The sequence below is a fragment of the Sander vitreus genome, unplaced genomic scaffold (genome assembly GCF_031162955.1).
Source record: "Sander vitreus isolate 19-12246 unplaced genomic scaffold, sanVit1 ctg398_0, whole genome shotgun sequence".
NCBI classification, from domain to species: Eukaryota; Metazoa; Chordata; class Actinopteri; order Perciformes; family Percidae; genus Sander; species Sander vitreus.
The window spans coordinates 45,001-60,000 of record NW_027595523.1 but is presented as its reverse complement, the minus strand read 5'-3'; the positions used below and the strand labels follow the sequence as shown (position 1 = coordinate 60,000).

The window sequence follows — 15,000 nt, the reverse complement described above, 5'->3', positions numbered from 1 at the left end:
ATATCACATTCTAACTAGAGATGGCCCGATACCATTTTTGGCTTACCGATTCTGATACTCGAACTTGCGATACGTGCTAAATACCAAGTACTGATCCGATACCAGTGTGTCATATATTTTATTATGTTTTAACAAGTGTATACTACTATCCCTGTATGGATGTGATATTATTTCTATCTTTGTTGTCAATCTGGCTCAGGTTAAAGTCTTTGTGAAACATGAACAAACACAAACAATGAATGCTACAGAACTTTCTTTTATTATGCAGTTTGACAGTCAGTTATAACGGAAAAAGAACATAAATAAACTACTTTGACATATAGATGATGGATGGATGGAAGATAGATGGATGGATGGATGGATGGAAGATAGATGGATGGATGGATGATGGAAGATAGATGGATGGATGGATGGAAGATAGATGGATGGATGGATGATAGATGGATGGAAGATAGATGGATGGATGATAGATGGATGGATGGATGATAGATGGATGGATGGATGGAAGATGGATGGATGGATTGATAGATGGATAGATAGATGGATGGATGGATGGAAAGATAGATGGATGGATGGAATAATGGAAGATAGATGGATGGATGGAAGATAAATGGATGGAAGATAGATGGATAGATGGATGGATGATAGATGGATGGATAGAAGATAGATGGATGGATCAATGGAATAATGGAAGATGGATGGATGGAAGATAGATGGATGGATGGATGGATGGATAGATGGATGGATGGATGGATTGAAGCTGGATGATGGTTGGAAGATGGATGGATGGATGGATAGATAGATGGATGGATGACAGATGTATGGATGGAAGATAGATGGATGGAATAATGAAGATAGATGGATGGATGGAAGATAGATGGATGGATGGATGGAAGATGGATGAATAATGGAAGATGGATGGATGGAATGAAGATGGATGGATGGATGGAAGATAGATGGATGGATGGATGGATGGATGGAAGATAGATGGATGGATGGATGGATAGATGGATAGATGGATGGATGGATGGAAGATGGATGGATGGATGGATGTAAGATTGATGGATGGATGGAAGTTGGATGGATGGATTGATAGATGGATGATAGATGGATGGATGGATGATGGAAGATAGATGGATGGATGGAATAATGCAAGATGGATGGAAGATAGATTGATGGAAGATAGCTGGATAGCTGGATGGATGCTAGATGGATGGATGGAAGATAGATGGATGGATGGATGGATGGATGGGAGATGGATGGATGGATAGATAGATGGATGATGGTTGGATGGAAGATAGATGGATGGATGGAAGACAGATGGATGGATGGATGGAAGATAGATGGATGGATGGATGGACTGAAGATAGATGGATGGATGGAATAATGGAAGATGGATGGATGGTTGTATAGATGGATGGATGGATGGATAGATGGATGGATGGATACATCTAAATTACTAAACCTCTTTGATTAGCTGTTTAAATGGGCTGATCCATTCCTTTGGAAGCAAATACATCAACCAAATACAGAAACACTAGGATTGCATCCCTGAGGTGCCAGACAACCTTCGCCAAGTATAAAAATATCTAATTAATAAACCATACTTGAGAACAAAATTACACAACATCAATAAACTATTAAATATTATAAAATAGATTTCATAAGGTTTGAGATGAATTCCCCCCAAAAATATCTTTTGGTTTTACATAGTTCAAAAGGCAGCATGGTTATTCACTGTACCAGGGTACCATAGTAACTGACTCTGAGGTGAATTTACCTCTCTTTCTGAAACAGAAAACCCAGAGTTTCCCTTATCTCAGGGTTAACAAACTCAGAGTTTTTACTAAACCTGCTTTCTGAAATGGGGCCCTGCAATCTTTACAGATTCCATGTCAGCTATTCATGAGCACTCGGTGGAGCCGGGTTGGTAGTCCCCATCAGTGTTGTAGTACACAGTCTCGTCACAAAATTACTGGCTTTCTATCCAGAAATCTGACCATAAACTCCTCGAAGCAGGTTAGTTACCATGGCAATCTAGCCAGGTTAGAAGAGAGAAACTTTCCTGACATTAAAAACTCTAGTTTTAGGCTCAACATACCTCTCTAACCCATAAATCTTGCTTCCCCCTCTTATATCACATTCTAACTAGAGATGGCCCGATACCATTTTTGGCTTACCGATTCTGATACCTGAACTTGCGTATCGGCCAATACCAAGTACTGATCCGATACCAGTGTGTCATATATTTTATTATGTTTTAACAAGTGTATACTACTATCCCTGTATGGATGTGATATTATTTCTATCTTTGTTGTCAATCTGGCTCAGGTTAAAGTCTTTGTGAAACATGAACAAACACAAACAATGAATGCTACAGAACTTTCTTTTATTATGCAGTTTGACAGTCAGTTATAACGGAAAAAGAACATAAATAAACTACTTTGACATAGGTTTTCTTCGCTTTATTACGTGGTATCGGATCAGTGCATAAACTCCAGTACTTACCGATACCAGCGTTTTAGGCAGTATCGGAGCCGATACTGGTATGGCTAACACTATTGTTACTTGGCTAGTTTATGACAATTGTTTCGGCTGTGCTTACTAACATGATGTCATTGTGCTAACCGAGCACCGTTAGCCGCTTCAATACACTTGTTAGATAATGTTTCATTACAGAGTTCTCTGTTGATTTGTGTTTGCCGCTGTGTGCGTGGTGGAAAATAATGTAAACAGAGAGCGACGTGCCAGAAATGCAATGTACGTAGGTCTTCAAGGCCAGGCTTATGTTGGAACTCCCTCTAATGAAAATAATATAAGTATTTTTTTGTTTTTGTTTGGTTGGTTGTTTTGAATTAATACGAGCCTTGACGCTATGAAGTTCATGGTATTACACACTCCTGTACAGTTGGTGGCGGTATAATACAAAAGTAGTAATCTGCCAAGAAGAAGAAGAAGAAGAAGAAGAAGAAGAAGAATGTTTTTGTACGCGTCATACTCACGCGACCCAAACAAACCTTCCTTGGTAACGTTAGCTGGCTAAATGTGGCCGTTAACCATGAATGGCTATTTTATTAGAATTAGTGTAGTATTTTAAGAGTGACAATGATCTCAGTAAGCTATATTCTGTTGTGCGGACAGTTCCTGATGCTACTGACGGTGATTCTTTTACAATGCCTGGAAGGAATTCACTCCCAAAACTCATCGACAACGGATTCTCCTGCTGTTTCTCCTGGTCAGGGAGCTACATTCAGCCAAAGTACGAATTATACAGAGCCCTTTGAGTACAACCCCCCGTCACCAGTAGTCCTCTGCAGCTATTTGTAAGTAACACGAAACGCTACAGTAACGCTAAAATGCTATCGTTAAGCTAAGTTAGCTAACGTCAACATTAATGCTAACGTTAATTACGCGCAGCTGCTTTTGTGAGACTAACAAAGCAAAATGCTTTCAGAAATCTGTCAAATCATGCTCACTTGTAACGTTACATGAATAATCTCGTAAACCAATAACCCGGTACTAAAAGCAGAATGTAACATTAACGTATAACGTTAATCCAACAAATCTTGTCTTTCAACTTCTCCAGTGTTGAACAGCTGCGAGCGTTCAATTAAAGAATTGAATCCTGAAAAAGTAGGTCCTGCATTGGTAGTAGCTAGTATGCAGAAGTTACTGCAGTAAGGTCATAATAATGAACAATGGGCCTTAAATTATGTTCTACCACAGGGGTGTACTAAAGGTTAAGGTTAGAAGAAGCGAGATTAGTAGGTTAGCAAGGTATGCTGAGCCCGAGATTTCAATGTTTCGAAGGTGGCTCTTTCTTTTGGCTAGATCGCCATGGTAATTTGCGACTACCCTGGTCCGGACCAGGTTGTGTTCAGAGTTTCGGATTGAAATCGGCTATAACAAGCGTCTTTCACAAATTAATTCCTTTGTAAATAGCGTCACCATTCTTGCAAAGTCTCGTGGACCTGAATCATTATCATTGTCTATTTTGCTGAGAACCGCACAGCCTCACCGATACAATAGTCAGGAGCTGTGCCTGCTCGGTCAGTGTATGTTTTGGTCATTCGATTTTCATTTCATTAACCGGTATTAAAAAACAAAAAAACGAATGGTTATTTGATTTTCGTTTTAAAATAAAAAATTTGAAATTGAAATACAAGGCGTTTTTTCCTTTTCATTGTCAAAAGGGAATGTGAAAATTTAAAACGTGCTTCGATTTTCATTTTCTATTTCATATAACAAAAAATTAAATCACTTGAAAACAGAAATGAAAAAATGCCAGTTTTTTCATGGATGTTGCATTTTCAAGGTAGTAGCACGTTCTCTTAATACATCCATGACTAGCACCGGTGTAGCCTACCAGTTTTGCTTTAAACCAGGCTGCATTTGAGGAAAACTATAGCCTAACTTCCTGAGCGACTGATCATCCGTTTTTTGCACCTCTTTACATAAATGTACATAAATATGGCTATGAAATACATAAATGAGGCATACATATATATGCATTAGTCATTATAGTTCAATAGCCTATATGTTTTACTTGTATTTATTTCCGTCTATTTATTTGCACGTTATATTCAAAGGAAGTTTGGTTATCTCACAGACTCAGACTAAAAGCAACTCGCAAGCCTGCATGACATCGGTGCATCAAAGAATATCACTATCTGCAAAGAAAAGAAAATATGAATAAAACACGAGCGCAGCAGATTCGTCTGATTCCCAGCTTAGCTAGAGCGGGTAACGCTAGCGCTGCAGATGGACCAGAGTCAGTCAGCACCGGGGAGCGAACATAGAGCGAACCGGGGACCCAGGTCATAGGTTAGGTTACACCTGCTAGCTAGCTGCAGCGGCAGCAGCGAACATTATAAAATTAGACCCAGCACTGGAGGTCTGATCCCGAACCGCCGGTGACTTTCTGCCAGATCAGCAAGCTTAACGACAGCAACCGAAAGTTTGCTGGGACCAGACTTTGGCGCTGTAACGTTAATGTAACAGTAACGTTACAGCTGTGAACTGAAAGTCAAGTCCTCAGCTGGTTTGACTCTCTTCGGGCAAAGTTGTCTGCTGCGGGTAGAGACAGAGAGTCAGAGGAAAGCAGGGAGAGAGGGTAATAAAGAAATGTGACATTACAAAATAAAAGTCCCTCCAAGCATTTTCAAGAGTATAGCTAGGTTTTCAAAGTAATTTTAGCCTGGGCTGAAAGCAACACTGACAGTGGTAGCCTACACTGGCGCTGTTGCATTGGAAATGACAACATCCGGTCTCTGAATATGAAAAAATAGGCCTTTTTTTCGTTTCTATTTTTGAGTGATTTTATTTTTTGTTATAAGAAATAGAAAATGAAAATGAAAAACCTATTTTAAATTTCTCCCATCCCCTTTTGACCATGGAAAGGAAAAAAACGCCTTGTATTTCAATTTAAAATTTTGTATTTTAAAACGAAAAATCAAATAACCATTTGTTTTTTAATACTTGTTTATGAAATGAAAATCGAATGACCAAAATATACACTGATGCTGCTCACGCGGGCTGTGTGGCTGCTTAAACTGTCAACATGGATGCCAAAATGAAAAGGAAGAGGTCCGTAGCGCACACGCCCTGCTCAGGTAGGCGGTGTGGCCCAGTCTCTCCCGCACAACTTTGATTTAAAAATAATAATAATTTACCTAAATCATATTAGACATAAAAAAACATTTAAGGCCGTGCAACTTCTGAGTGATGAGAGCTCGACAGTGACCGCCCACTTTTTTAACGGCTCTGGTTCCGGAAGTGTTTTTTATATATATATATATATATATGAAACATTTGATTTGGCGCAAAAACATTTTGAAAATGGGGGGAAAAAAGGCAAAGGTACAAGACTGTGTAGAGGAACTATCATAGACTTGAATGGTAGGAGCTTGATCTAGCCAGTTTCACGGTAAATGTTTCCATGGTAACGGCAAGTTGGACCAATCGGAGACGTCGCTGTTACGCTTAGGATTGTGGGTAGTGTAGCTTTTCTCCATAAGATCACGAATAAAACATGTTTTTCTTAATGCAAGTTTGATATCATACGGACCACTAGCTTTTCCAGGAACAGAAACTTTCCTTACACAACCTCGTAGCTCGTGGTCAGTCTGCCTCGGATGGTTTAGACTTATGGCTGTGTTATGGCACTGTTGCCAGCATGCAGGTCACTCTTGCGAATGAGACCGGAGAAAGTAGCATCCCTTTTATCAATAACGGCGCTGTTGTTACTATGTTTCTGTGAAAATCATGATGTTACAGTTCATAATCCAAGACCTTAACGTTACATTGGTGAGGAGTTAGTCTTAGCCTAATGTTGGTCCTTCTCTCTCCCCCCCACTTTGTTTACTGTCTCAACCCTGTCTGTGAGCACTCGGTGGAGCCGGGTTGGTAGCCCCCATCAGTGTTGTAGTACACAGTCTCGTCACAAAATTACTGGCTTTCTATCCAGAAATCTGACCATAACCTCCTCGAAGCAGGTTAGTTGTGCACAGCACAAGTTACCATGGCAATCTAGCCAGGTTAAAAGAGAGAAACTTCTCTAACCCATAAATCTTGCTTCCCCCTCTTATATCACCTTCTAACTAGAGATGGCCCGATACCATTTTTTGCTTACCGATTCTGATACCTGAACTTGCGTATCGGCCGATACCAAGTACCGAACCGATACCAGTGTGTCATATATTTTATTATGTTTTAACAAGTGTATACTACTATCCCTGTATGGATGTGATATTATTTCTATCTTTGTTGTCAATCTGGCTCAGGTTAAACTCTTTGTGAAACATGAACAAACACAAACAATGAATGCCACAGAACTTTCTTTTATTATGCAGTTTGACAGTCAGTTATAACGGAAAAAGAACATAAATAAACTACTTTAACGTAGGTTTTCTTCGCTTTATTACGTGGTATCGGATCGGTGCATAAACTCCAGTACTTACCGATACCAGCGTTTTAGGCAGTATCGGAACATCTCTACATCTAACAGCTGTAGTCTCAGTAACTTGACAATCTGCAAGAAAAAAGTTGCTTATAAATCTCTAAAATACTTACTTACGTTGGCTTAGTTTTCAGTGCCGTTAGCATCGTGGCTAACACTATTGTTACTTGGCTAGTTTATGACAATTGTTTCGGCTGTGCTTACTAACATGATGTCATTGTGCTAACCAAGCACCGTTAGCCTCTACAACAGTACAGTAACTTCAATACACTTGTTAGATAATGTTTCATTACAGAGTTCTCTGTTGATTTGTCTTTGCCACTGTGTGCATGGTGGAAAATAATGTAAACAGAGAGCGGCGTGCCAGAAATGCAATGCACCATGACGTAGATCCCCTTCAAGGCCAGGCTTATGTTGGAACTCCCTCTAGTGGACAGAACATGTAACAACAACCATATGCTTATAGTGGTATTGACAATGCATAAGCCTGAGTAGTGTAGTACATATTTATAACAGGCTGCATTTGAGCATTAAACTGCAAAACCCAGGCAGACCCAGGGTGTGCTGGGAAATGCCTGGCTCTCAGCTGATCTAACAGCTGATTGGTTCAGAATCGACTCAACATGATGATGTTTTATATAAACTTCATCGTTTTTGATTTGGAGGGATTTTAATTGCTATTTGTCTGATTTAAAGGAGAAATCTAACGACAAACACCGTGCTTGAGCTATGTTACTGGTTACTGGTTGCACAGCGTTCGTCGTTCAACTGGTCATGACTGTTTTCCTAAGATGGCGCCTGCCTGTATACGTTAACGGTACGGTCTTTATAAACTATCTTTTTAATAAACTGTCTGTACACTTACGTTCTCAATGCTTCGTGGAAGTGTGGTGCTATTTTGTGCCTTGTTAGTGGTATAGCAATAGCGATTTCTGAGAGTCCTGGCATCCAGTTACCCTCGAGCTCGTTCAGGCTTCCCGTTTCCACTCTGGACGCGCACTCAAAATCCTGGCACGCCAGTGAGATCGACATCATTTTGACGTCACATTGGCGCGCGCAAGCTCGGATGTGGTGACTGTAAAACGGCCTTGAGAAGTCAGAGAGACTAAATCCGTTCAGATTACGGATCATTTACAGTCTGTTTATTAACAGAGAATTCCGGCCAATTTTTACGTCAAGCTTGATTGCTATAGCTACGCGAGTACTTTCGATAGGAAAAACCTGACCCGAATGAGTGCAGGCAACACGGCATCTGGCACAGACGTATTAATTGCATTTTGTGTCTGTTAAGAGGCACAAAGGCACTCTTAAAACTTGCCCCGACAACTGCCGTTTTAGCGTAGCTCTAGCGATCAAGATTAACATAAAAATTGGCCGGAATTCTCCTTTTAACATCAGCAACAGATTACATGTAGAGCATCTTGACAGCTACTCTGTCATAATAAAAACAACTGGAGACTGTGTACAAGCTGATATATGGGTCTGATAACATTTTTATTAAATCGGACCCGGGCAAAGGCATGAATAAAAACGATATGAAAAATCTTTCTTTTCACTGTTAGTCTCGTTTGGTGTTACAGGTCTTTTATGATCATCAGATGGAAAATTAGACTATTTCAGAAACATTAAAAGTTACATATAGAAACTTTAATGAAGTAATGGAATCTACAGTTTCCTGTTGAAGGTTATCAGTCATTTTCACAGCAGAGGCATACTATCTTACTCCCTCTATGTCTTTCGTTATACATGTATGATGAAGACCAGAGGAGTTCATCTACTGTCAAGATCCAGTAGATCATGCAGGCAACCACAGTGCCTTTCTGGAAATGGGCCATGGTTGTGTCGGAGTAAGTATGTGTTTAAACAACATACTATGTTGTTAATCACCCAGCACTTAATACTTTTACTGTTTCTGTCTTTAGTGGGGTGGCCAGACTCAAAAAGAGGTGAACCACACACCAGTTATCTGCACTGCACTCGATGAGATAGAGTGTGCCGGACCAAGAGAATTCCTCAGAGGAAACGTACCCTGCATCAAGTAAGGGATACCCTGCTAAACAGTTGCAGTTGTGCAATCTACATGTCAAAATTACATGTAAAAAAGTATTCATTTAATGTGTTAATTATTGGAATTCTTAAAATACAGGCTTCATTATTGAAATATGTCCCTTGAATCAGCTGATGTTTCAATTTAATATTCAGGTGAAATATCAATGAGAATATTCTCTGGCTTTACCAGTTAAAGCTGAAGGAGGCACAATGCCAAAAAACCCAGCCAAAATTTAAAGTAGAGGGAGACCTCCTCATCCTGCTGCTCTCTCTCTCCCCTCTCTGTCCAGCCCCTCCCATCAGACAAACACGGGGATATGCCCTGGCTTCATACAGTAATCAATACTTGAGTACTAGTTATTAATTTCATACTGATGTCGTTTTACAGGGTTTTTTCCTGGCTCAGAATGGGCCTTTGGGGGACTGAATGAAGCAGTGGGTCTGGTGGTCGTGCCCCAGGAAATTTTAAGCGTCAAAAACTTCATTTCCTGCATTCTGATACATTTTCAGGCACAAAGTTATGGTGAAAAAATTTAAAAATGTAGGAGTGACTTACATAAGGTAACTGCTATTACTCTTGTAGCTTATTTGTACAATACAATAGTCAGTCCTTCCAGGAATTTGCGATGTCTCAATCGCAACAATTCACGCAAATTCAACCAATCACCGTGTGACTCAACAATTCAGTGTGACTTGCAATTTTGACCAATCACTGCAACTTCACCGCAAATTTGACCAACAATCGGAGTTTCCCGCGACTTCAATCAATCACAGCAGTCCCACAGGCCAGACTTTGCGTCAGTTTGTGACGCTGAGAGCCACTGACCAAGCGTGAGTGAGAACGGGTTGACGTAACACACATACGTCGCCAAATTCATTTCCTTGTTTCTGATATGAAGACGAGATGTGTGTGACTCGAACATCTCACATTTACCAACAAAACGTACAGTGAAAGACGATGCAAAACATTTCAGACCGTCCTTCCAACCTGTATATATTTTACCATCAAAGTCCGCTGTAACGATTTTTCACTCTAAAGTTGCTGAAAGCTGCTGCTGTTTTAATCCTGTTGGCTATCTGCAGCGGGCGCGCACACACAAACGCACACCGTGGATGCAGTAAAACAGAGATGAGACGTACACGATGACCTAAATTGAGGACAGCTACGCTTGTTACTGTAAGTGCAATGATAAGTTAAAGTCCAATAAGTGCTTTGTCAAACCGTATGAATGTGTGTCCAAGGCCAGGATAGGAAGTTAACTAACAATGTAAAGTAGGGCTGTTGGAACGAATTCCGAAAGACGAATATAATTCGAGTATCGAATGCTGAAATTACTATTTGAATATGATTTTTTAATTTTTATATATAAATAAATAAATAAATAAATAAATAAGATAGGTTGGCTAAAGTTAGCTAATCTCCCTCTTCTCATATCACGTCTGATGAACATTAAGTTACGAGAGTGAGAAACACAAGGCATTGTGAGCTAACGTTAAGTATCAAGTAACGTTAGGGGGGAGTTACAGGCTGCGGAAGAAGGATGGGAAATAGTTTTAACTCACTTTAAAATCGACATCCACCGAGCCAAAATGCTTATGTTATCAATAGTTAGCTCGTTCTGGTTTTCTAACTACGTCGCTCATTATAGGAGCTTAGCTGGGAGCTTCATGGAGACAGCTAAAGTTAATGTTAGCTGCCCTACAGCTGGCAGAGTTACCTTCGACTTCTTATATTACCTTCTAACAGCTGTATTTTCAGTAACGTGACAATCTGCAGCGAACGTTTTGACAATAAACTACATCAACACAACAGTATGTGGACTTAAACTGGACGGGCACAATAACCTCTGAATAGTTCTACTTGTTAAATTGCAATGTGAGCGGCAGCCAACGGCAGGATAATTTAAAAGGCAACCGCGATTACATTGTGCGTCTGCCGTTGTTAGTGAGGGCTAGAATAGGACTGTATTTAAACTTCACTGTAGCCGATTCTGGTTTCCAACTTCGCCCCAGGTGTGGCGTGTAAATAGTGAGGGGCTAAGAGAAGAGACAGGCTGGAGAAAACGACAGAAAGTGTCTAAGGTTTGGAATAAGTTCAAACGTAATTAAAACGAAAACTGTACACTGTCTACTGCAAAATTGAACTAGCTTACCACAATAATAGCACGACGTCAATGCTTAAGCATCTCAACAGAAAACATTGATCCATCCATCCATCCATCCATCTTCATCCGCTTATCCGGGTCGGGTCGCGGGGTAGCAGCTCCAGCAGGGGACCCCAAACTTCCCTTTCCCGGGCCCACATTAACCAGCTCCGACTGGGGGATCCCGAGGCGTTCCCAGGCCAGGTTAGAGATATAATCCCTCCACCTAGTCCTGGGTCTCCCCCGAGGCCTCCTCCCAGCTGGACGTGCCTGAACACCTCCCCTAGGGAGGCGCCCAGGGGGCATCCTTACCAGATGCCCGAACCACCTCAACTGGCTCCTTTCGGCGCAAAGGAGCAGCGGCTTTCATTCCGAGCTCCTCACGGATAACTGAGCTTCTCACCCTATCTCTAAGGGAGACGCCAGCTACCCTCCTGAGGAAACCCATTTTCGACCGCTTGTACCCTGGATCTTGTTCTTTCGGTCATGACCCAGCCTTCATGACCATAGGTGAGGGTAGGAACAAAAAACTGACCGGGTAGATTGAGAGCTTTGCCTTCTGGCTCAGCTCTCTTTTTACATCTAACGGTGCGATAAATTGAATGTAATACCGCACCTGCTGTGCCGATTCTCCGACCAATCTCCCGCTCCATTGTCCCCTCACTCGCGAACAAGACCCCAAGGTACTTGAACTCCTTCACTTGGGGTAAGGACTCATTCCCTACCTGGAGAAGGCACTCCATCGGTTTCCTGCTGAGAACCATTGATCCTCATTTATGAAACGTGCGTACGACCTAAAACAGGCGTAGGACGGGCGTACGCCAATTCCTACGCAAATCAAGGCATTTATCAATTTGAACGTGAGCATAGGCTGCGATACAATCTCACGTCTGGTCTGAACTCGTGTACGCAAGTTTTCGAGTCAGCGTGGACTTGCGGTGCAGCATATAATCAGTTTAACAGGAGAAGGAGAAGTCATCAGTTGATCACTTATCAGCATTGGCAGATCTGGCTCTTTTAGAGGACCTCTATGCGCCGGTACAACAGTGCACACGTACGTGCATGGGCCAAGATGGAGCGCTCCATCGGATTGATTAAGGGCAGATTGCTCGGTCTTGCATCAGCGGGGGGACCCTACTATACACGACAGAAAAAGTCTGCAACATTGTTTTAGCCTGTGGGGTTCTGCACAACATCGTGCAGGAAAACAGGGTGCCATAAATGTAGTGGAGCCAGATGACCCGATGCCCAGAGAGCAGCACAGCCCCAACTGGGGGCTATACGAAGGAGACAGGATATTATTCCTTGTTTTTAAAAGGTATGGTGTTATGTTTGGCAATGATACTCAATACAGGAAATGTGACGATGCACAACATTTTTATTTATTCTTCAGGTTTTCGTTTCTCTTTTTAAAGTGTCGTTAATGGCCACAAGTGAACAATGAAAAAAACACGAGTAAAATAAAAGACACTGCATGAACTCCGCTACTGTGTGTTTATTTAAATATAGGTACACAATGTAGGGCTAAGAGATTACAATATAAGCCTGTATATTACTATTACGACTATAGCATAAGTCAAGACACATTAAATAAAGATACATTAAATAAACTTCAGCTGGACTCCGATTTATAACAACAAGATGGTGACGTGTGTGGACGCAGCGACCCCTCTCTGTCCCGACCGTGCAGTGTTTTGTTCTGTTTTTGTACGGAAATTTTTCGCGTTCGTCTCGTCTGTCCACAACGAGGAACACGTACAGTTGACAGATTCTGCTAGACATCGGCAGGACCGAGCTATACCACACTTTGGACATTGTACAAACAGAGACACAAGGAGCTAGGTTTACTCCGCTGGCCTGTGACCACACCGGACTCGACTGCTGCTACTCCCCCGGAAAGGAGGCGCCGCAAGCGGTGCGAGAGGAAGCAGAAGAGAGGCAAGCGCGGAGTTGTCCGGGCTAGGCTAGCGATAAATCCAACTTGCCCAGCCGTACTATCCATCATCCTGGCTAATGTGCGTTCATTGGACAACAAAATGGATCACATACGACTGCTGAGGTCGGCGCAGCGAGACATGAGTACTGACCACCTCACTGTTATGCTAATGCCAGCATACAGACCGAGAGTGAAAGTGGCCAAACCAGTTCTGAAGCAGGTACGAGTGTGGCCAGAGGGCTTCAAGAATGCTTTGACAAGAAAGACTGGGAAATGTTTAAGCAGGTAGCCACAGATATTGAGGAGTACAGACACTTTCACTTCTTACATCAGGAAGTGTACCGATGATGTGACCAATACAAAAACCATCATCACTCGGGCTAACCATAAGCCATGGCTGACCGGCGATGTCCATCGGTTGCGGAGGGCAAGAAACAACGCCTTCAGAGCCAGGGATGAAACTGGCCTGAGAACAGCGAGAGCCAACCTGTTCCGCGGCATCAGGAAAGCAAAACAGGAATACACACACAAGATAACCTGCCACTTTAAAGACAGCAAAGACTATAAACCGGCAGCACAGATCTGCGACAACTCAACAACCTCAACAGCTTCTTTGCACGGTTTGAAGCACAAAACAACACACGGAAGACTCCACCAACCCCCCACGATCAGGCTCTGTCTGTCTGCTGCCAGTGTGAAGAGGACACTCTCCACTATCAACACCCGCAAGGCCCAGACAACATCCCTGGTCGTGTGCTGAAGGACTGTGCAGAGGAGCTTAAGGATGTCTTCACAGATATCTTTAACACTTCTCTGAGACAGGCTGTTGTTCCATCATGCTTCAAGGCCACCACCATCATACCTGTGCGAAAGAAACCAACTCCATCCTGTTTTAACGACACGCCCTGTGGCACTGACCCCCGTCATTATGAAGTGCTTTGAACGGCTAGTCATGTCACACATCTAGAATCCACCAATTACAATTTTTAGGCCAATTCCGATTTTTCATTGAGTTTACTAGCCGATACCGACTTTAGCCGATTCAGATTTCATTTTTTCTAACCACTTTACAGCACACACACACATTTATTTTCCATCTTTTCTTTAATAGAAAATGTACCTAAAGTTAACCTCTAAAGTGCAATGTTATGGAAGAACCATTTCCTTCTTTTCACATCCAATGTTCAACTAAAAAATTTGATATATTTAGCAAACTAAACTTCTGTATGTATGAAAACCGGTAAGGGCAATAAAATAATATATAAATAACAAATAAAAATTAAATAAATATAGCCTTGCAGTATAAAGAGATTTCTCAAAACACACACACAGGCCTGTTTGAATGTCAACAGTAATGCTACCTGAAAACGGCATGTAGTTCCTTTTTTAGCAAGTTTGCTTTATTTGTCATTGTGCATAAATATGAACAATACCGTTGCTGTCGACAGGCTTATCTGCTGCTAACATTAGCTACCGGCGGTAGGTTTCTAATGTTGTTTTGAGCGCTATACATCCCCACTAACCTGGAAAGCGTTTTAAACAGTAACATTAATACAGCATGTCGGAGGAATACAATTGTCTCTTTTTTTTTTTTTTTTCTTTACACAGCGGCCAGCAGGGCGTCACAGGCAGAGGGACCGTAGCATTTGCTAACGTTAGCTTCTTGTCTCATCTGGGTCTGATAAACGGAAAATTTGACCGGCATATGTCAGACTGACCAGCAGGTCGCCGGTCATGGCCGATGACGTGAAAATCGGCCAATTCCGGTCACCAGCCGGTCAATCGGTGCATCTCCACACAAATCAAATCCACCCTCCGTAAGCCCTACCCATTCCAGTTTGCATACCGAGCCAAACGGTCCACAGAGGATGCAATCTGCTCTGCCCTACACCCAGCCCTCACTCACCTGGACA

At 41.9% G+C, this 15,000-nt stretch overlaps 1 protein-coding gene across 2 annotated transcripts in view; it reads left to right on the top strand.

The window, feature by feature from the left end:
• Positions 1-2,965: 2,965 nt before the first annotated feature.
• The window catches only part of LOC144513984 (TM2 domain-containing protein 2-like), a 24,865-nt gene continuing 12,830 nt past the window's right edge, over positions 2,966-15,000 (top strand). The window contains exons 1-3 of one of the 2 annotated variants that reach the window (XM_078245176.1): positions 2,966-3,259; positions 8,718-8,805; positions 8,881-8,996. In XM_078245176.1, coding sequence (XP_078101302.1) covers positions 3,174-3,259; positions 8,718-8,805; positions 8,881-8,996 — 290 coding nt within the window. In that variant the 5' untranslated portion in view covers positions 2,966-3,173. Of the gene's footprint in view, positions 3,324-8,717; positions 8,806-8,880; positions 8,997-15,000 lie in introns of both variants that reach the window. The other variant, XM_078245175.1, reaches the window with a different exon arrangement.